The sequence below is a fragment of the Panthera uncia genome, chromosome B1 (assembly GCF_023721935.1).
Source record: "Panthera uncia isolate 11264 chromosome B1, Puncia_PCG_1.0, whole genome shotgun sequence".
NCBI lineage: Eukaryota > Metazoa > Chordata > Mammalia > Carnivora > Felidae > Panthera > Panthera uncia.
Genome location: NC_064811.1, coordinates 56,970,953 through 56,994,913, shown reverse-complemented (window position 1 = coordinate 56,994,913; position 23,961 = coordinate 56,970,953). Strand labels below are relative to the sequence as shown.

Here is a 23,961-nt window from a genome sequence, read left to right as displayed (position 1 = left end):
AGGTATACTTAATTTTACCCGTTTGTGCTTCCTTCTTTTCTTACTCCCATTTATGGTCTTTCCTTTCCATTCAAAGAATCCCATTTAACAAGTTTTTATAAGGCTGGTTTAGTGGTGATGAATTCCTTTCACTTATGTTTGTATGGGAACTCCTCATCTCTTCTTCCGTGCTAAATGATAGCCTTGTTGGATAAAGTATTCTTGGTTGCAGGTTTTTTTCTTTCAGCACTTTGAATATATTATGCCACTCCCTTCTGGCTTGCAAAGTTTCTCTGAAAAATCAGCTGATAGCCTTATGGGGTTTCCCTTCAATGGAACTATTTCTTTTGCTGCTTTTAAAATTCTGTTTATCACTACTTTTGGCTATTTTAATTACTGTGTGTCTTGGTGTAGACATGTTGGGTTGATCTTACTGGGGACTCTCTCTGCCTCCTCAACCTGGATTTCTGTTTCCTTTTGCAGACTTGGGACATTTCAGCTATTATTTCTTTAAATAAATTTTCTGTCCCCCTTTCTCTCTCTTTTCCTTACAATCCCTGTAATGTAATCCTGTAATGAAAATGTTACTATGCTTGATGGTATCACTGAGTTACCTTAGTTTATTTTCATTTTTCTTTTTTCTTTCTCCTGTTCAGCTTGATTGCTTTCCATTACTTTGTTCTCCAGGTCGATCTGTTCTTCTGCTTCCTGCAGTCTACTATTTTTTCCTCTCTTGTATATTTTTAATGTCACTTGAGTTCTTCATCTCTGGTTGGTTCTTCTTTATGTTTTCTCTTTGCTGAGGGTCTCACCTAGGTCCTCCAGTCTTTTTTTCAAGTCCAGTATCTTTATGACCATTGCTTTATTTCTTTATGAGGCATATTATGTCCATTTCATTTAGTTCTCTTGCTGTGATTTTTTTTCTGTTATTTCATTTGAGACATATTTCTCTCATTTTGTCTAACTCTCTATGTGTGTTTTTCTGTGTTAGTAAAGTCAGCTACATCTCCTGCTCTTGAATGTAGTGGCCTTATGAAGAAGAGGTTCTATAGTGCCCTGCAGTGGAGCATCCCGTGTTCACCAGAACCTGGTGCTTCGTGGGTGTTTCCTATGTGTGTTAAGACTGAGCCACCTTTGTCTTCAGTCCAATTGTGTACAAAAGCTCTCTTTCTCTGTTGTGGGCAGGGTTTGGTCCCTGTGATGTTAGTGGGCCACCTGAACTTCCTTGGGCTTGAGTTGGGTCAGATCAGGGTTTTTCACAACACTGATCTGCAGGGTGCTCTCCCTGTGCTGTGCCCTAAGCTTTTGTTGGTTGGCAGGGCCTGTAGTCAGAACAGATGTCTGGGTCCCAAAGGGGTATATGTGAGGTTTTTTCCCCCTTTTCCTGGGTAGGAGTCACTTTGGAGTGCTGCTGGTCTCTGCAGTGCCGCTTGCACAATGTCTTGCTTGTGGCATCACTTTGGATTGACTCTTGCTGAGGGTGGGTTGGAGGAGTTGAGCCTACAGGAGAATGTGGGGGGGGGTAGGCTGCACGCTGTTAGCAAGGTGTTGTGCTGGTCTGCTGTGGGAGGGAACTGTTGTTCTGGAGAACTCTCGCTGAGGCCCACCTAGGGTTGGTGGGTCTGTGAAAGAGCACAGGAGCTAGGTGTGCTCTTTGCAAGCTATTGTATAGAGTTCTCAGGTCCTGCTGGTCCCTGCAGGTGTCTGTGTATCTAGGCTGGGGAGGGTGAGAGAGGGAAATGGCAGCTACCAGCCTTTTTGTTCTTAGAGAAGTCTTCTAAAGATCCCTGCCCCTCTGACACATACTCTGAGATCAGTAAACAAATCTCCTTCCCATATACCCCAAGTGTTTTTCAAACTGCTGCTCCAACGCTCTCTCTCAGTGGGGCTCTTATGCTGTCTCTTTAAGGACAGGGATTCAGCTTCCTATCACCCTCCAGCTTTCCCAGAGAGGAGCCTGCTGATTTTTAAAGTTCTAGTTGTTCAGTCCCATTGACTGTAACAACTCTCAAAGTTAAGCCCCTTTGGTTTCAAAGCCAAGTATTATGGGGATTCATCTTCCCAGTGGAGGTCTTCTGTGCCTGGGGTGGCTAATGCGAGGCCTGCTCCTCACCATTTCTCATGCCTGTGGACAGTGTTGCAAGTCAGTTTAGTTTCCGACCATGTATCCGCCCTTCCTACCTTTTTAAATGTGGCCTCTTCTCAAAGTTTAGCCGTAGAGTCTGTTCTGCCAGTCTTCGGGTTGTCTGCTGGGTTATTCACACTGATGTGTGTGTTATCTAGGTGTACTCGTGTGGTGAACTTTGGATGCTCCTACTTCACCATTTCACCCAGAAGTCAGACTCATAATTTCTGAAAATATATTTTTTAAAATGTAATTAAATAACTAATTGAAAAGCTAGTGATATAATTCCTGGCAAAATTATTTATCTAAAATTTTAGTCATCATAATACTTCGGATTTCACAGTAAAATCAAAAGTACCCTTGTGAATCCTTCAGTAATATGTTTGTGAGAAATATTTCATGGAAAAACAATAGTTCTTATTGGGGAAAATTTTTTATTTATTTTATTACAATTCACACAGATCATCATGTTTTATCCTAGACGTAATGAAGAATGCAGAGTAACAAATTCATAAGTAAGAATACTTGTTCTGATATTCAATTTACTCAAAATCAGTTATTATTCACCTACACAGTTAGGACAACATGCTGAGCTCTAGAGATATGAAGATTGAAAAGCTGCATCTTTGCCCTCAAAAGCCCAAAATTAAGAGGAAGGCAAATACATAAGAAAGGACATATGCAACGTACAGAGAAGTGATGCATAGTTCTTGTCCATTTTTAGCCCACTGTCATTCCTCCAGACTTGAGATTTTCACTTACATTTATTTTTTTCCAGTTTCCCTTTAGTTAGAATTCATATGCTACATCTATGTCAGCCTCCGTAAGTCAATCACTGTGTGACACTTAGGTAAAAGCTGACACACAAGTAAGTGCTCAGGGATTATGTTTTTTATCCAGGATTAAGAAATGTGACTTTTTCCACCTGACTATTTAGTACACGTAACAAATTGCACACATGATTATTTGAAGGCTAAGCACGGTTTCAAATGTTTTATGCAATATAACTCATTTAAAGACAAAATTATGAACAGGTACCATTATTACCCCATTTTACAGATGAGGACACCAATGTACAGAGGGATTAAGTAACTTCGACATAATCATGCACTGGGTAACAAGCAGAGAATCCTTGATTTGAACCTGTCTGCCTTGCTCCAGTGTCTGTCATCCTAACTACCACACATACTGCCTTTGTGTCATGCTGGTCTTACTCACTGACTGTGGTGATCCTTGTTCCACGTTGTAGTCAAAAACTAAAACACAAAACTTAGATCTGTACTGAAATTCATACAGCTTTTTATACTCTTTGGAGTACAACTTTCTGTATAAGTTCATTGAAGCTGAATTTTTCTTATTTGTTTTGCTGTATTGAACATGTGCTTCATCTGTACATGTATAATTCATAGGCCATTATCTCCCATTAAGGTAATGCACCATAGCACGGTCCCTAAGCCAGGGAGCAGCATGGGCAACACACCTAGAAGGGAGGGCGTTCTCAAACTAGAATCCCTTAAGAAGCTAGTGCTCAAGCCAGGCAGAGGTATGATTGAATGGAAAAACTGCTTAAATACTATAAATAATTTGTATTTTTCTCTTACAAAAAATACACTTCAAACATATCAAAGAATTAACTACAAAAAAGGAAAGGAAGTGTATTTTGTACTTTTGCCATAACACGTTATCACAAATTTAGTGACACCATTTCTGTCCATCTGTGGACCACTGAAACTAAAGAGGCAGGTTATCTGCTTCCAAAACACAACGGTGGTACAAGCATGGAATAACAGTTGTAGATATTTCTGTTCAATAAGGGAGAAAAATGGAAGGAAAAAAGAAGTCACTAATCCCAAGAAAGTCTGAAATCTAGTCAGGCAAATTCCATTAAGTTTAATGCTCTGTGGCTTGTGGCCTAGATTGTCTTGAACAGACTGTTAGTAAAAATATGGATAACCACTCTGCTTGGGAGGACTCAAGAAAATGAGCACAGTAGAGAAAATATATCACTTTAGATAATACCTACATTGTCACAAACAGACTATTGGTGGAAATACACATATGAAAGGGGGTTGAAGTTGATAGAAGGTAGTTAGATGACAAGTAAGGGTGTGGGGTTTAGTGATGATGAATTTCAGGTGCTGACAGAATGTGAGGATGCCCATTAGAAAGTAGGAGTCCAACAAAGTAACCTTCAACGTTTACTGTAAATAGTACTTCGGTAACTGGGGGCAACGGAATAAATGATCAAATTCTATACCTAGACTTCAAAAGTTGTCCTTCCCAATTGTAGGAAATAACACTTTTCATCACTCTTGGCCTGAACCAAGCAATTTTTATTTGCCAAATTATTTATTATTTTCAAATTTTCTAGGGACTAATCTCACCCTAGAATAAAAGCTAACATTTACAGCTATTGCCATTACATAATTGAAACATAGCAGAACCCAAGGGTTTGCAATTCTCTTTTTAGCAGTGGTATTAGTTTACTAATTCAGTAAGAGTGCTGGATTTAATTGCTGTACCCAGCAGGAAATCTGGAATAATTGGTCTTTTTTTGCACAGACTTTACTAATGATTGTCACACATCTTTGACTCAGCCCTTCAAAGGAGAGTGGTCATTCTCCAATGTTGGCCAAATGTTGCATTACTAAAGGATTTGCTTCTTGGGGTACCTGGGTGGCTTACTCAGTTGAGCGTCTGACTTCAGCTCAGGTCATGATCTCACGGTCTCTGTCTTTGAGCCCCGGATCAGGCTCTGTACTGACAGGTCAGAGCCTGCTTCAGATTCTGTGTTTCCCTCTTTCTCTGCCCCTCCACTGCTCATATTCTCTCTCTTTCAAAAAATAAACATTAAAAAAAAAAGATTTTCTTCTTTGTCAGAGATTCTATTAGGGGGTCAAACTGGCATCCCAAGTCATCTCTAAGAAATATGGGTTCAGCTACAGCATGAATTTTATTTATGAAAATATTAAGCCAACAATGTTATGATTTCACCAACTTTAACTGTACTCTTTAAAAGAAAAATCAACCTTAAACACGAAGAAATAGTGTCTATTTGCTATTGTGGTTCTTCTAAGAAAGCTAAGTATATTTTAAAAGCACAAATAATTTTGTAGTCTAAAATTTCAACTCCAAAAGCAAAAAGAGAATTGACAAAATGTACTCTCATGCAAATAACTGTCCATTTATCGTCATTTGGAGAAAATAAGTGCATGTGTTATATATATTTGTATACACATAATACATGTTTGACTCCTACCCAACTGGCTAAATTGGAAAAGGTCAGGCTTTGAAAATTGTTCCTAGGAAATGGATTTATCCAGGAAAACTTGTGAGTCTCTACATATTTTATATACCATAAGATTGGATATGAACTATTCCACTTCTGTTCAAAGAGGGCTTTCAGTACATATTTTCTTTAGAACATTCTTAGAATTCAAGTACAAAGCTATAGAAAGCAATAGTATTTCTGTATATAACACACTGTATAGTTAAAATAATCATACCAGCTCTTTTAAAATCTCATTGCTCTGGGTGACTCCCCCTAATTCTTCCATCATTAATTCTTGGTTGGGTTTTTCAGCACTTTTCCTACAAAGCAAATTTTCCTCATGTGAATTTTGAATTGCAGGTCCTGGGGCTAACTGATGAGATGTACTTATGATCACATTGTTTTTAGCTCTTACGGTATAGGTTTCCTTGGGCTTTGCTCTTTTTTGGCAGAGCTGGAAGTGAAAAGCATCTTGGAATGCACGGTGAAAATTCTCATTGAAGAAACCATAAATGATGGGGTTGACGCTGCTATTGCAAAAGGCCAGCCAATGTGCAAACGGGTAGATGTAGATGTTGATAACCCGCAGTTCATTTGGAGACAGGTCAGCATAGTCTGAGAGCATCATCAGTGTCCACAGAGGCAGCCAGGAGAGAATAAAAAGCAGAGCCACAATCAGGAGCATCTTAATGACCTTCTGTTTCTTCTTGGATACCACGTGCCACTGCTCCTGGTTCTGTTTGCCTGTGTGGGGCACTGTCATCTTGAAGAGTGAAATTCCAATCCTTCCATACATGATGACAATGAGGGACAGGGGAGCCAGGTAGATGTTGGCGAATAGCACAGTGGTGTAGATCTTCCTCATTTCCTGATTTGGCCAGTCTTCCCGGCACCAGTAGACTGGACTGGTTTTATTCTGGGAGTTGAGTCTCACTTGGTAATATTTTTCTTCTTGTACATGTAACATTATTGCAGATGGGGACATAATGGCAATGGCCAGGACCCAGATGATCACAATAATGACAGATGCTGTCTTGATAGTGAGCTTTGGCTTAAAAGGGTAGACAACACAGCGGAACCTGCAATTAAAGGCAAACAGCAGTAGACTTGTAACTTTTGACCAAGTTGTGAACTGAATTTAATTCTCCCACTCACATTCCCCTCAAAAAGCATAGAAATTTACCATTAGCAGTAGAGAGGCATGCATTGATGTCTTTTGTAACTGATATAAATTTCAACTCAAACTATGAATAAGTGGAGTATCAGATGCTATTAATAAAAGTGATATTGGTAACTAGCATATATTGAACATGAATAGTTAATATTTTGTTTTAGGCTCTTTTTCATTGGTTTGCATTGATGGTCTTTAAGCTTCCCCATTTACTGGCACAATAGGCTTAGAAAACGTAAAAACTCTTGCCCACAACTACACGTGATTTAAAACAGATAGTTTGGCTTCAGAGACCATATTGTTAAATGCTCCTTTCATGACCTCTGTGCTCCCCTCCCACATTATCTGTGTGCTTAGCCAACTGAACATTAGCAAGATGACATAAACAGAAACTTGACACAGAGGCACCCAACCAAACCACAGCATCATGAGAAATGTTTAAGCATTCTTGTTTCAAGTCACTAAAGTGTTTAAGAGTCTGAGAATTTCCATTATGAGTTCTGATTACTTGCTTTCCAGACGTTCTATGCCCTCTGGTGAGCACGAAAGTTCAATGTCAGTATGTAGAATAATGCTGATTTCATTTTACTGCAATTTTGCTTTTATGACTCTTGATGTTATTATTCATGCTCATTATAATCATACCATAAAGAACTGTGTAATATTTTATATTTTTCAAAGTATTATCACCTAATTAATCTGATTTTTGTGATGACTCTATAAAAAGGAAATGTTATGAAAACTATTACTTTCCAGATCAGCAGATAAGAAAACTTAAAATAACATGGAGTTGCTGCTGAGCCACTTAAAAGCTTTATCTGACATATCTTCATATACTAATTAATTTGAACTTTAATTGCTCTATTGTCCTTCATTGCATGGGTAATGTCTGCTATCTTAAACAAGTTTTCTTCTAGTGTTTTTTATTGTTTATTTATATTTATTTGAGAGAGAGAAAGAGCACAAGTGGGGGAGGGACACAGAGAGAGGGAGACAGAATTGGAAGCAGGCTCCAGGCTGTCAGTACAGAGCCTGATGTGGGGCTCGTGAGATCATGATCAGAACTGAAGTCAGACACTTAACCAACTGAACCACCCAGGCACCCCCTTTCCTCCCATCTACCTACCTTTAAATTATAGGTAACTTTATAGGCACAATTCTAGGTATTTTGTTCTTTTTTTACAAACCAATTATATTTTTTCATTCATTCAACAAATATACATACAATATATTCATATATGTGTGTGTGTGTATACACACACACACACACATATGTATATGAACAAAAAAGAAAATGCTGTCAGAAAATGGCCAAAGAAAATATTGTGCAATTATGCTAAAATCATGCTGGAGTTTAGATTTGGCCAGTAAGTTACTCAGTCTTCGCTAGAGAAACAGAGTCAACAGTATGCATAAATATATAGAAAGATATTTAAATGATTGGCTCATGCAATTTGGGAAGAAGTCCCAAGATCTGCAGCTGGCAAAATGGGGACCAGAAGAGCCCATGGTATCAAGCCCAGTTCACATCTAAGGGCTTGAGAACAGGATAGCCACCGATATAAGTTCCAAAAGCTATCAGGCTCACAACACCAGAAGAGCTAATGTTGCAGTTCAAGTCTGAAGACAGAAAAAGACTGATGTCTCAGCAATAAAAGTCAGGCATTTAATTGCAGGAAGGTCAGCCTTTTTGCTTCTTTGTTCTATACAGGCCTTCAACTGATTGAATAAGGGCCAACAATAGTAGGGAGGGCAATCTTTTACTCAACCTATTGATTCAAATGTTAATCTCATCAAAAGTACCCTCATAGACACACCCAGAATAATGTCTGACCAAATATCTGGGTACCACATGGAACAGTCAAGGTCACACATAAAATTTATCACTACAACCAGTTAGGAAAAAAAATCTCAGTATTCTATCTCAAGCAATGGAAGATAGTAGACTTGTTCAAGACCGTTAGCACCCAGAACTGATGGGATTTTTTTTAATATGAAATTTATTGTCAAATTGGTTTCTATACAACACCCAGTGCTCATCCCAACAGGTGCCCTCAATACCCACCACCAACCCTCAGTTTGTTCTCAGCTTTTAAAAGTCTCTTATATTTTGGCTCCCTCCCTCTCTAACCTTTTTTTATTCCTTCCCCTCCTCATGTTCTTCTGTTAAGTTTCTCAGGATCCACATAAGAGTGAAACCATATGGTATCTGTCTTTCTCTCTAGGACTTATTTCACTTAGTATAATACCCTCCAGTTCCATCCACATTGCCACAAATGGCCAGATTTCATTCTTTCTCATTGCCAAATAGTATTCCTTTGTGTATATAAACCACAATTTCTTTATCCATTCATCATTTGATGGACATTTAGGCTCTTTCCATAATTTGGCTATTGTTGAAAGTGCTGCTATAAACATTGGGGTACAAGTGCCCCTATGCATCAGCACTCCTGTATCCCTTGGGTAAATTCCTAGCAGTGCTATTGCTGGGTCATAGGGTAGATCTATTTTTTAATTTTTTGAGGAACCTCCACACTGTTTTTCAGAGTGGCTGCACCAGTTTGCATTTCCACTAACAAGAGGGTGCAAGAGGGTTCCTGTTTCTCCACATCCTCGCCAGCATCTATAGTCTCCTGATTTGTTCATTTTAGCCACTCTGACTGGCGTGAGGTGGTATCTGAGTGCGGTTTTGATTTGTATTTCCCTGATGAGGAGCAACGTTGAGCATCTTTCCATGTGCCTGTTGGCCAATTGGATGTCTTCTTTAGAGAAGTGTCTATTCATGTCTTCTGCCCATTTCTTCACTGGATTATTTGTTTCTTGGGTGTGGAGTTTGGTGAAGAACTTATGGGATTTAAAGAGTGACTAGTTAGAAGTTGGAGAGAGAAGGAAAGTTCAAGAACAGATTGGATGTGTGATACTATCATTCACTGATTTGGGAAAATGAGAAAAGGAGCTAACTTTTTGTTTACTTATTTTGTGGGGGACTGGTAGAGAAGACAAGTTCAATTCTGGGTCTATTTTGAAGTGCTTGTTGTTGGATATGCAGGTGAAGTTATCCAGGGGGGATTTTGAATATAAGTATGAAATTTAGGAGAAAGACTTAGTCTGGAGAAATAGGTTTGGGAGATTTTTTAGTTTGGCTTCCTGTAAGAGCTGACCCTGAGAAAGGCATTCAGATGCAGGTAGTTCAGATGGACATGAAGGTGTGATGGTTTGAAAACATGTCCTCCAAATTCAATTCCCTTCTCCATGAATATGAGCTGGTTTTAGTGACTCACTTCTTTTTACACTTATTTATTTTTGAGAAAGAGTGAGACAAAGCGTGAGCAGGGGAGGGGCAGAGAGAGAAGGAGACACAGAATCTGAAGCAGGCTCCAGGCTCTGAGCAAGCCTTTCAGCACAGAGCCTGATGTGGGGCTCGAACCCACAAACTGTGAGATCATGACCTGAGCCGAAGTCAGACGCTCAACCGACTGAGCCACCCAGGCGCCCCTAGTGAGTCACTTCTAATGAACAGGATGTAGAAGTGACACTACATGACTTTCACTGGCACTTAGGACACACGTGCCTTAGACTACATGTAAGAAGGTCAGCTACCTTGAAGCTGTCATGCTATAGAGCCCATGTGGAGAAAAACCAGTAGGAATAAAGTGCCTGAGAAGACTCAGTTCTGTCTCCTAGCTGTTTAAGTCCTCCCGATCTGGGCACCACCATCAGAGTGGGGTTTTATGGAGCTCCCCTCCCTGATTCCAAGTGGAGCAGAGACAAGGTATATTTCTCTAATCAGGGAATCTGTCCACATCACAGATTCATGAGCATCATGAGCCACTAAATAAGTGGCTTGTTTTGGGAGGTGACTTGTTATATTACAAAAAATAACTGAAACCACAAAGAAATGAAATATGGATTGGAAGGCAGATAGCAAAGGGTATGTCACAGGTGACCATATTTTCATCACTTTTTAAAAGACATAAAACATGACAGACACTGCTGAAATTCTCTTGGTAGTTCTACTCAATCCTTTTCCATTTTACTCAGGAATCTTGACGTTGCCATGTAGCCCTCCTGTCGGGGCACCTGGATGGCTCAGTTGGTTAAGCATCCAACTTGAGCTCAGGTCATGTTCTCAAGGTTTGTGCATTCAAGCCCTGCATTCTTCTCTCTGCTATCAGTGCAGAACCTGCTTCAAATCCTCTCTCTCTCCCCTCTCCCACTTGTGTGCATGCACATACATGCAGTCTTCTCTCTCAAAAATAAACATTTTTAAAAAATGAACACCAATGTTTATTTCTAAATCTCTAATTAGGAGGCATACTAGAAACCGTGAAAAAGAAATTAAGGGATACTTAATACTAAATGTAATGAAATAAACCTGATAAACTCAAGATTCAAGTAGAAAATACAAAGGATATTACAGTCTTTTAATTCACTGTAAAGATGACATAAATAATTGTAAAATTAAGATATAGTACTACAAATATTCACAACTAAATAATTTAGTAGTAGCACTAGTTAGTAGAAAATAATAGTAGTAACAGGATATGGTAAATTTGGAAATAATTAGCTTCCAAATTTTAATGTAAAAAGATATCTGGCATTTGGTGGCTAGCATATATATATATAAATTTTATTCTTCTTACATGTAAACCAAAAAAACTGGATGTATAAGATGGGTTCTTAAAAACAGATTAATGTTGGAAATAGGATCTACTAGTTGTTTTGCTTTTTTTAATGTCAACAATTCTATTGTATTTTTTAAACACTCTCTCATCTACATGTATGTGCTGCTGACTGGTTAGTTCCTTTTTGGTCCTTTTCCTTGGCTGGGGAGACATCTTTCAGGACATTGTTCAGTTTCCTTCTCAAGTATCCCTTAATTGCCACTGCCTTAACACATGCACACATCCTCTCCCATCTAAGTTGTTACAAAAGTTTAACTCTTTCTTTTCTTTAGTCTTAACACAACTCTAAACCCTTTCTACTTGTTTTTCTAAAATGAAAATCTAGTCATTAGTCCCCTACATAAAAGATGTTAGTAGCAGCTCCCTGCTGTCTTCAGGACAAATGGAAGACAGATCCACAGACATGTGTTTTGTTTTGTTTTGTTTTACAAAGAAAGAAGCTCAAGCAGGCTCCACACTCAGGGCAGAGCCTGATGCAGGGCTCCATCCCAAGACCCTGGGATTGTAAGCTGACCTGAAATGAGTCAGAGGCTCAACTGACTGAGCACCCAGGTGCCCCAGGTCTATCATAGACTTTCTGTGACCTAATGTGCTGTTCCACCCTCCCATGTTCTAGCTGGACTATCTCTCTGTACTTCTCTTGACAAGTATCCTCCTATTTCAATTGCCGTATATATATCTCTGTCTTAAAAGATGCTCTTTCCTCGGTTTCTTTCCAAGGTAAATTTCTGACCCCTCAAGATTTAGACAGATATGACCTTTTCTGTGAATGCAACACTCCCTGTCCTGAGAAGTAACTTGATCACTCTCTCCTTTGTACCATTGTTATGTAAGAGAGTAGTATTCATTAATGTGTCTTGTCTACCTCTACCAGAGTGTGGACTTCTTTAGGAGGTACTTTGTCTAATTTGTTTGAGATGATATACAACCCAGCCCATTACAGGCACACTCAACAATATGTGTAAATGGATTATTAAATTTTACCTTAACATTTGGATACAATATCAGATTTATTTCACATTTTCACCATTAGAAAATTCAATATTCTAGTGTGAAAAATATATAAACTATGCTGTTATGAACTTCAGGTTTGTGTCCCCCAGAAATTCATACGTTGAATAGGGTTGAAACCCTAACCCTTGGTTGTATGATATTAGAAGCCATGACCTTTAGGAAGTAACTAGGTAGAAGAGATCAAGAGGGTAGGTTCCTCATGATAGGATTAATGACCTTTTATAAGAATAGGAAAAGACTAGAGTTTGTGCTCTCCAAGGAGAAGATAGCCTTCTGCAAACAAAGAAAAGGTCTCTCACTAAACACAGAAGATACTGGCATCCTTACCTTGGACCGTCCCGCCTCCAGAACTGAGAAATAAGTTTTTGTTGCTTCAGCCACAAAGTCTATGGAATCTTGTTAGAGCAGCCCAAACTAAGACACGTATCATCCCTAATTATTTAATTCTAAAATATGAAAATTTCAGTAGTTTTATTACTGAACCTTTAGTAGATAGATACACTTTGCTCTTAAAGGATAGATATTATGGATATAGTTTCGGGCAAATATAACCAAATTTGGTAGATAATAAGTTTTTCTCTGGACTCATATTTTGGTGCTGACTTACCTATCCACAGCTATTGCAACTAAGGTAAAGACTGATGCTGCAACTGATATTCCCTGAATGAATCCGCTGATCTTGCACATTGTGCTTCCAAAGGGCCATCCTGAAAGGGAAATTGAAACAGTCTTTGAAAAGATCATACTTTTTTTTTTTAATTTCACGACAAATATGAACAGAAAAGCATGAAATCAAGACTGATGCAACTATTTCCTAAATGATATCCAGGAAACAATCAATGTTTCCCATTATTTTCATTAATATCTCCAGAGCTGTTTTTAGTATAGTGCTATTAATGTCAGAACTCCTATGGTAGTTACAACATTCTAGGCACTGTGGTAAGTGTTTTGTATCTATTAATTTATCTAATCCCCCAAATAGACTTTCAAAGGCTTTATTCTCTTCCTCATGATATAGACTAGCTAATAAACACACATATATCACATACCTTGCCACAGCTAGTTAGCAACATACTTAGGATTTCAATCCCACTTGTATGGTTCCAGAGCCTAAACCATTAACCCTTATGCAATAATGCCCTTTAAATGAGTAAGACAGGAAGAATATTGGTTTTATAATTTTGAGAATGTACCCCATAAATCATGGGGAACAGGAGTCACATGTAGAATAAATAAAATTAATATTTATTCATATATAATGTAATGAGACAATTTACTTCAGAGGTACTTTGTTATAGAGTGAATGTGCTCTACCCGCCCTCCCATCAAATTCATATATTCTAGCCTTAAGTTTCAATGTGTTTGGAAGTGGGGCCTCTGGAAAGTAATTATATTTAGATGATGCCACAAGGTGGTGCCCACATGATGGGATTAGTGCCGTTAGAAGAAGAGGGAGAAAAAAAAAAGCTTTCTTCTCCAGGAGCATGCACAGAAGAAAGGCCATGTGAGCACTAAGCAAGAAGGTAGCTGTCTACAAACCAAAAAAAGGACCCTCACCAACAAGCTGACCATGCCAGCACCCTGATCTCAGACGTCTAGCCTCTGGAATAGAAAGAAAATAAATGTCTTTTGCTTAAGCCACCTAGTCTATAGTATTTTGTTATGGTAGCCTGAGCTGACTAAAACGTATTTCAAGAATAAAGAGCACTTTGCATAAACAAAAATAGTCCATTTGAATTACTTTCTAAGTAAACTTCATTTACTGGAATGTTTATAAAAGAAATTAGTAAAATTATTATAACAGGTTGATATAAACACCCCTGCTATTATAAGAAAGTAATCATATTCTTCCACTAGCAAATATTCTCGTTTCCCAAAAGATAAATTTTAAAAATCTGAGAAAAAAATAACATTCATTTTCTTTTAAACAGATCTGTAATTTATTTTTTAAAAATATTTGTACCTAATTTAAAATATTCCCAATAATCTAAATGATCCAAGTCTACCAGAAAAACCATTTTGGCATCTATCCAGCTCATGTTAAAATAGATGCTTGAATGACTCTCCTCAATAGAAACCAAAAGTGAACACATTTTCCTAGTCCTAAAATATGTTTGGCTGTTACAGTATTAAAAAGGCAAAAAGGAGTGTCAATAGCCTTTGGTCAAAAATAGAACATATGATTTATCTCATCTCCCTCACTAAATTCCACTGAAATGAAAGCACCAGAGAACAAAGAACTCAAATACACAGAAAGAAAATAAAGCTGGGAAAATGACACAACTGGCTGAATTATGAATAAATACAACCAGATGCCACTTGTTCTTCCCCTGCTAGCAGAAGAATGGAGGTTACTCTCTGAGGAAGTAAAGCAAAGGGGCTCTAGACTCCAAGTCAGCAGGTGCAAGTGTGGTGGGCACCGCAGGTACCACAATGACGCACAACGATGAAGTGAAAATATATGCTCTGCATGCGGTCCTGCTGCCCAGAGACCCACTAGGCTCTGGAACACAGCAGCCAGTCTTACGACTCCCATGGCAATAGGTCAGACAATTGCCTTCTGGGGAATGTGATCCTTCCAAGAACACTGATGTGCAATTTTTGACAGTTGTGGATTTCCCAGCGAATGAGCCAGATTAATGAGGCTAAGAGTGGGCCTAACCTCAAACCTAAGGCATGCAGAGGTCCAAGGAAGCCACACCATGTCTCAGTCTGAAACACAAGTAGCTAAGCAGCAATTGACAGATGGGAAGCCTCGAATATAAAAGTGGCTAAAATAGGAAAAAAGAAATTTAAGAAAAAATAAATAAAGTAGATGAAAAATATAAAAAGAAATTATTACTTCAAACCTTTAGCCAGACTTATAAGAAAAAAGGAAAAAGGCCACAAAATTACAAATGAGAAAGGAGAAACCAACACCACAGAAATACAATTATAATTATTATGAAAAACTATTTGCCAACAATTTGGACAACCTAGAAGAAATGGATAAATTTTCAGAAGCATATAACCTATGAAAACCGAAACAGGAAGAAATAGAAAACTTGAGCAGATCAATTACCAGCAAGGAAACTGAATCAGTAATCACAAAATTCTCAACAAAAGCCCAGGAACAGATGGCTTCAAGGTGAATTCTACCAAACATCTAAGGAAGTGTTAATACCTATTCTTCTCAAACTATTCCAAAAAATAGAAAAAGGAAAACTTCCAAATTCATTCTATGAGGCCAGCATTACTCTGATACTAAAACCAGATAAAGATACCAAAAAAAAGAGCACCACAGGCCAATATCTCTAATGAACATAGATTCAAAAGTCCTCAATGAAATACACCAAACTGAATCCAACAATCATTAAAAAAAATCATTCACAGTGATCAAGTGGGATTTATTCCTGGGTTGCAAGGGTGGTTCGGTATTTGCTAATCAGTCAACATAATACATTACATCAGTAAAATAAAGAATAAGGATCATATGATCATTTCAGTAGACACAGAAAGAGCATTTGACAGCATTCAATATCCATTCATGATAAAAACTCTCAACAAGAAGGTTTAGAGGGAACATACCTCAACATAAAAAGGACATATATGAAAACCCACAGCTAACTTCATCCTTAATGATGAAAAACTGAGAGCTTTTCCCCAAAGATCAGGAACAAGAAAAGGATGTTCCCTCTCACTTTTATTCAACATAGTGCTATAAGTCCTACCCATGGCAGGCAGACAAGAGAAATAAAACGCATCCAAATCAGTAAGGAAGAAGTCAAACTTTCACTATGTAGATGACATGATACTCTACACTGAAAATCTGAAAGACTGCCAAAAGGCTGCTAGGACTGATAAAAGATTTGCAGAATACAAAATCGGTGTATAGATATCTGTTGCATTTCTATACGCTGATAATGAAGCAGCAGAAAGAGAAATAAAGAAAGCAATCCCATTCACAACTGCACCAAAAATAATAAGATACCTAGCAAAGAGGTGAAATACCTATACTCTGAAAAGTATAAAACACTGATGAAAGAAATAGAAGATAACACAAAGAAAGGGAAAGACATTCCATGCTCATGGACTGGAAGAACAAATACTGTGAAAATGTCTGTACTACCAAAGCAACCTACACATTTAATGTGATCCCTATCAAAATGCCAATAGCATTTTTCACAGAACTGGAACAAACAATCCTAATATATGTATGGAACCACAAAAAGACCGCAAATAGCCAAAGCAAACTTGAAAAAGAAAAGCAAAGCTGGAGATATCACAAGTCCAGACTTCAAGTTATATTACAAACCTGTAGTAATCAAAACAGTATTAAACTGGCACAAAAATAGAAACATAGATCACTGAAACAAAATAGAAAACTCAGAAACAAACCCACAATTATATGGTCAATTAATCTTCAACAAAGTAGGAAATAATATCCAATGGAAAAAAAGACAGTCTCTTTAAGAAACCTGGAAAAACTGGACCACTTTCTTATACCATACACAAAAATAAACTCAAAATGGATTAAAGATCTAAATTTGAGACCTGAAACCACGAAAATCCTAGATGAGAACATAAGCAGTAACTTCTCTGAGATCAGCCATAGCAACTTCTTTCTAGATAGGTCTCCTGAGACAAGGGAAACAAAAACAAAAATAAACCATAGGGACTTCATCAAAATAAAAAGCTACTGCACAGCAAAGGAAACAATCAACAAAACTAAAAGACAACTTATTGAACAGGAGAAGATATTTGCAAATGACAGATCCAATTAAGTGTTAGTATTTTAAATATATAAATAACTTCTACAACTCAATACCCAGAAAACAACCCCATTAAAAAATGGGCAGATGACATGAACAGACATTTGTCCAAGGAAGACATACAGATGGCCAACAGACATGAAAAGATGCTGATTAACATCACTCATCATCAGGGAAATGCAAATCAAAAGTACAGGTTAATATCACTTCACGTTCGTCAGAATGGCTAAAATCAACAACACAAGAAACAAGTATTGGTGAGGATGTGGAGACAGAAGAATCTTCTTGCACTGTTGGTGGGAATGCAAACTGTTTTCCAGAGTGCTGGAAAACTGTAAAGAGGTTCCTCAAAAAGCTAAAAATAGAACTACTTTAAGATCCAGCAATCTCACTACTATTTACCCAAAGAATAAACAAATACTAATTCAAAGGGATACTTGCACCCCTATGTTCATAGCAGCACTATCTACAATACCCAAGATATGTAGCAGCCCAAGTATCCACTGACTGATGAATGGAAAAGAAGATGTGTCACACACACACGTACATGCATGTGCAATGGAATATTATTCAGCTGCAAAAAAAGACTGAAATCTTGCCATTTGCAATTACATGGGTGGACCTAGGGATTAAAATGCTAAGTGAAGTAAGCCCGTTAGAGAAAGAAATGCAATACGATTTCACTCATATGTAGAATTTAAGAAACAAAACAAACTAGCATAGGAAAAAAGATAAACCAAGAAACAGATTCTTAACTATACAGAACAAACCGATGGTTACCAGAGAGGAGGTGGGTGGGAGGATTGGTGAAATAGGTGATGGGGATTAAGGAGTGCACGTACTATCATGAGCACTGGGTGATGTATGGAATTTTTGAATCACCATTTGAATCACCAGTACAGCTGAAACTAATATAACCCTGTTAACTGGAATTAAAATAAAAGCATAAAAATAAACCTCAGAGATATAACACATTTTATTGATGAAATGTACACGATAGTATAGGAAACATGCAGAAAATAAAATAGGTCAAAGAATTTAAAACATGAGAGCAGAAATGTGGAATTCAATATAATGTCTGGAAGAGAAAACTAAGAAAATCTTTGAAAAAAGAACAATAAGGAACAGAAACAAGAAAGATGAACAAAAGGCAACCAGAACCTCTAATATCTGACTAATATGAATTGAAAAAAGTAAAATGGAAGAGAATTATGCAAGAAATTCCCCAGGATTAAGGAACGTTCTGTTTCTGATTGAAAGAACCTGGTTTGTGTCCAACACATGAAAAATAAAAAGACCTATGGAAGGCATAATTGCCTGAAATTCAGAACACTGAGGATAAAGACAAGCCCCAAGTTTTCAAAATGCAAATCATGATAAAAGAAGAACATCATTAGATTTTTCAACAGTAATATCAGGTTTCCCAGCAGTAACAATAGACAACTCTGTTAAAATTCTGAGGGGGAAAAATTGTCCAGTCTTAATTTAAATACTTCATACAGCTAACCATAATCAGGTATGAGAGCAGAATAAAGATAACTGCAGACAAACAAGATCTCAAATGTTTTTTCTTTAAAAAAAAAATTAACGTTTATTTATTTTTGAGACAGCATGAACGGGGGAGGGTCAGAGGGAGTGGGAGACACAGAATCCAAAGCAGGCTCCAGGCTCTGAGCTGTCAGCACAGCAGACCTTGAGATCATGACCTGAGCCGAAGTCAGACGCTTAACCGACTGAGCCACCCAGGTGCCCCTGGTTTTTCTTTTTTTAATCTTAATGCACACTTTCTCAGGAAACTAACAGAGAAATAAACCAAGAAAGAAGACATGGTTCTGGAAAACAGGGAATTGAACACAAAGAGTAGTAAAGAGAGTCCTTAGGGTCTCAGCGAAGGGACTTCCCAGAGCAGTAGCAGCTGAGCTCCACGCCTAAAAAGCAGTATGTCTGAATAGAAACAAAAGGGTAGAGAGCACCAGCAGGGTATCTCCAGAAAAAAAAAAAAAGATGCAATTCACAAGTTACCTGACATGTCTGAAGGTATTAACAAGAAATTAACACTTGTAGAAGAGAGGTTGAGGTTATATTACTTACAGGTACATACCCCTAACTAAGCAAATCAAAATACGATGCCCCTGGGGTGCCTGGGTGGCTCAGTTGTTTAGGCAAATGACTTCAGCTCAGGTCACTGATCTCACAGATCCTGAGTTCAAGCCCCACATCCGGCCCTGTGCTGACAGCTCAGAGCCTGGAGCCTGCTTCAGATTCTGTGTCTCCCCCTCTCTCTACCCCTCCCCTGCTCATGCTCTATGTTTGTCTCTCAATAATAAACGTTACAAAAATAACATTTTTTAAATAAACGTTTAATTTTTTTAAATAAAAAAAAATACGATGCCCTTATTAAATTCAAGAAAAAAGCAATTGATATCACAGCACTCTTTCATATTGATATCATAGTCCTTTCAATCAAAAATAGCATGTGCTTAATCCTGGGGAATTTTCTTGTATTAACATTCATGCCTCAGCAGAGCTAAGATACAAATAATAGGAACATATATTCTGCATACTGACAACTAAAAATTATAATAACGTTGGGAAAATGAGAGGAGGTAAAGAGTGTGAATGTGATTTTGTGTGTCTATATAAATGCATCAGATTGCATGTGTACACAATTCCAGCCAATCCTGTTTTCCCACCTTCACATTCAGCAGTATGTGGCAGTTTCTGTGAATTTATGTTCTTTTGCTCTATGTCATTTCAGTGGAGGCTGCTGGGGGAAATACCTCTTGTGGTAGAAGATTAGAAGAACTACATCACATCTCCCACAGTGTGAAGATAATACCTTTTATAATGGAAATATGTTATTTAGAAACATGAGAATAAATACCAAAAATAAAGGCAAGGTGTTGAATGTGGCTGCCTCCTGCGAATGAGAATCAGGGATAAGGAAGGGTAACATTAAGGAAGAGTTTAGATAATAATTTCTTTATAAATATTTATAGGGGGAGATAGAACATTTCTTACTGGCAAAGTTAGTTTCTTGAGAGCAATAACAATAATTTAAATCAATTGTTTTGCTCTCTTTTTGCCTAGCCCAGTGTCTTAAAAATGTATATTCCTTGGGGCACCTGGGTGGCTCAGTCAGTTAAGCATCTGACTTCAGCTCAGGTCATGATCTCACAGTTCATGAGTTCGAGCCCCACATGGGGCTCTGTGCTGACAACTCGGAGCCTGAAGCCTGCTTCAGATTCTGTGTCTCCCTCTCTCTCTCCTCCCCTGCTTGCACTCTGTCTCTCTCTCCCTCAAAAATAAATAAACATTAAAAAAAATTTTTTTAAATGCACATTCCTTTTTGTTAAAAATATAAACTATTTTTAAAAATAAGTACATAAAAAACACAGAATCTATGCAGTACAGATGCTAGAAGAGGCATTCTTAAACTCTCCCTGCTCCCCCCCTGCAGAGAAAGGAAGGCAACAGATGTCATCTCTAAAGATAAACCTCTTATTCTTCAGTGCACTGATCTTGAATGAAGGGGTAGGACCTATGACAGGGCTCACACTACTCTAAATATTTTTGATATGTTCCTATTGTATCATTTTTTCTTATACATATTTGGAATATGAGTATCTCTCATGAATACCACTCACTCATTAATACAACAAATATTTATTAAGTGTGGGGGATAAGCTTAGGAATCCCCCAGGGTTACACCAATGGGTTAACAAGGCATAAAGAAATACAAAGCCATAAAATTCTCACACCTAAGTTTGGGTACACCAGATTGGCACTCCAAGAATAGGGGGGTGCAAAGACACTCCAAAAATAGGGAGGCACAAAGGTGCCAGGAATAGGGAGGTCCAAAGGCATCCCAAAATAGGGAGGGGGTTCTGAGCCCTCCAAAATAGAGACAAAGGCCTGAAATAGAAATGGCGCAAAGTTGCCCAATACATAGGAATAACAAGATTAGATATTCATGATGAAAGCACCCCAAATTTAGTACTATAGCAGAAAGCTGCTTTCATAGGAGAAGAGGGCCAGGGTAGGTAAATTGGTGAATTGGACTATGGACTGCTGCACTGAAGGCAAAGCAGCCCAGAGCGGAGATGATTAACAAAAGAAAAGGGGCCTTGTTAACCCTGAGGTTATGCCCCATCTGTCTCATCCCCTAGGCTGGCAAAGATAAACAGGCACGACGCCTCCTGTCTGCCATTAACAACTATCTACCCATCTGCCTGGCACCTGGATTTTGTTTTATATTGACCCAAACCCCAAACACTGTATATCTTCAAAATCCCCCTTTCCCCATCATGTCCCCAAGTTAATGTTCCTAGTTTCTTTGTCTCTTTGTATACAACCATCACGTTTGCAAGCCTTCTGATTTGAATAAATATGGGACAAGGACCCTTACTGGGGCTCTTGTCTTTTCCCGGACATTAGCCGTCTCTCGTTTTAATCTTGAGTCTGCTCTTTTGCTGGCCAAAAGAGAACTTTAGAGTTGGAGTCTACAACAATTAAGCAGGTATCATGTGCCAAAATTGTTCTGGGAGCAGGAGATCCACTGCCCCTGCACTTCCAGAGTGCATGATGTAGCCCTAGAGAAGTAGCAAGACAGGCCACAAGGACTCGAGGGCAGCACCCTAACTGATGCAGTGTTAAGTTACTCATATTGCATACGTACATTGCCACTGATTAAACTACCACTTTTTGTGGCACACGGGACTGCTGTTCCGTCTTCCCTCAAAGCTATTGGAAATCTCCCTAGCTAACCACAAGAGGGCCCCGATATCTGTTAGACTGAAGACGTTATATCATTTGAAACCAGACTTTACCAGTTCCTTGAACTTTACAGTGTATAATAGTCCCAACATTTTTACTACATTCTATGTGCCCTGAACTGTATTAAGCAAATTTAAAGTCATCAGTAAAAAAACATTAGATCTCATTCTCTGATGACCTTCAGTGAACTCTATAAAAATGACAGTTTCCACTCTTCATCTCTGTCACTTGCTTTATTTTTATCCATAATTCTTACTGTTCTTTGACTACTTATCCTCCATCTGTTTATTGTCTTTCTCTTCCTTTAGAATGTAGGCCCTATGAGGGCAGGTACCTGGAGCAGTTCTTGGAACTCCACAAATATTTGCAAATGAATGGATGACCCTGCCATGGGTACAGGAATGTGGGACAAACATATCATCCTTGTACTGCACACATGTCAACATACCTGCTATGATGTTGTCCAAGAGCGTGATAGGCATACAAAATATGCCAACCAGTAAATCACTTATTGCCAGGTTCAAGATAAAGAGATTAGTGACTGTGTGCATATGCTTGTTCCTCATTACAGTAAAGCAAACCACGGTATTTCCCACCATGCACAGGAAGAAGATCAGAAAGTAGGAAGCGATGAAGACTGCTGCTACTTGAGGCTGGTGAAGATAGTAGTTCACATAGGTAATATTGATATCTGAGTATAGGTGATATTTTGTGCCATTGACACTCCAAATATAATGCCAGTTTTCTGAAGAGTTTGAGTCCCATTTCTCACTCATGATGGACCTGAACAAAGGAGAGCTAGAAAAGAAAAAGCATAATTAGAAACCAGTAGAACATAAGTCAGTTCTGTGCCTGAGTTTAAGAAGAATACTTTTAAAACACTATCGAATTTTGATGGTCCTTCTATAATAATCCATGAATGTTGCATGGAAATGAGTTATATAGATCATTCAAATTATTAGGATTTTTACCAAGAGATTTGAAATTTACACTTTGTGTCCTAAGTAACGATTATTATTTTTTATTTCCTCAATAGGTTCTATATTTCACTTTTTCATAACACCTCATACTCATTTGCAAAGTTTCAAGAGAAACTCCGTAAGGGAAACCTTCCAAAATTCCCCTTTTCTCCTGTCTCTAGATATCATAACCTGTCAAAACCTACTTGTTCAAGGCTAACTTACAGGTTTTCAGCTTTCCTGGCAATTGAAACAAGATCAGGTGTCTATATCTTCAAAACTCCCATAGAAATAAGTTTTTTGTATATTCCTTATTCTGCTTTGACTCTGTTAATTGAATATTCTTTTTATATACTTCTGTATGCAGAGATAGCCACTATACTGTGAATCTCTTAAAAGAAGTCTATGCTACTTTCCTTGGTTTTACTTAACATAATTCCATTCACATATATTCAATACAAATTTTTATTTAGAATCAATATATCTTTATGTAGATATTTCAGTCAACCTTGTGTATCAGAGGTCCTCAAGAACATGCCCATGTTTGGTGATTTACTAGAAGAATTCAGAGGACTTAGCATATAGTGTATTCACAGCCAATATTTATTACAGCAAAAGGATACAACATAAAATCAGCAAATAATACGGCACGTAAGGTAATATCTGTAGGAAACCAGGAACTAGCTTCTAAGAGTCTCCCTCTGTGGAGTCACACAGTGAGATTAATTCCTCTAGCAATGAGTTTGACGACATGTGTGAAGTGTTGTCTACCAGGGAAGCTCATTAGAAACTCAGCATCCTAGGTTTTTAATTGGAGAATGGTCACATGGTACCTTCCTCCAAGCAGTATCAAAATTTCAGACTCCCAGATGGAAAGTACATGTGCAGCATGAACAATGTCTGTACAAACAGATTAGGTATAATGAGCCACTTCAGTCACTTATGGACACTTTATGTCACTATAGGGAACTGTTTCTGATTTACGTTCCCAGACTCTAACCAAGGGCAGACCTTGCAAGCCGTCCTTTCTAAAGATGTCAGGCTCTGACCTGCTCATTAACTCTTTTCTGCATACGTTGTTTTCTGCAACTGGTTGGACAGAACGTTATATGTGCCCTTAAAGGGAAATAAATTTGATAGAACACAATTGAGCTCCCATATTCTTTTTTTTTTTTGGGGGGGGGGGGGTAATTTCATGGACTTTGAATTGGTAAGATAATCAGACCCCAG

General features: G+C 38.1%; 1 protein-coding gene across 1 annotated transcript; it reads right to left on the bottom strand.

Annotated features, from left to right (window-relative positions):
* Positions 1 to 2,529: 2,529 nt before the first annotated feature.
* NPFFR2 (neuropeptide FF receptor 2) lies at positions 2,530 to 22,566 on the bottom strand. Its single transcript, XM_049630607.1, has 3 exons — positions 22,221 to 22,566; positions 12,853 to 12,952; positions 2,530 to 6,454 (listed from the first exon to the last, which is right to left on the bottom strand). The coding sequence occupies exons 1-3, from the start codon at positions 22,546 to 22,548 to the stop codon at positions 5,605 to 5,607; spliced, it is 1,278 nt and encodes a 425-aa protein (XP_049486564.1). The 5' UTR covers positions 22,549 to 22,566; the 3' UTR covers positions 2,530 to 5,604.
* Between the last annotated feature and the right edge of the window lie 1,395 nt (positions 22,567 to 23,961).

What these genes read in the sequence shown, in the direction of transcription:
- NPFFR2 (XM_049630607.1), bottom strand. Translation starts at nt 22,548, where the DNA reads ATGAGTGAGAAATGGGACTCAAACTCTTCAGAAAACTGGCATTATATT. An exon ending in CTTGGACAACATCATAGCAG is followed by an intron (nt 12,953 to 22,220) that starts GTATGTTGACAT and finishes TTTCCCTTTCAG; the next exon opens with GATGGCCCTTTGGAAGCACA. An exon ending in GTTGCAATAGCTGTGGATAG is followed by an intron (nt 6,455 to 12,852) that starts GTAAGTCAGCAC and finishes CTTTAATTGCAG; the next exon opens with GTTCCGCTGTGTTGTCTACC.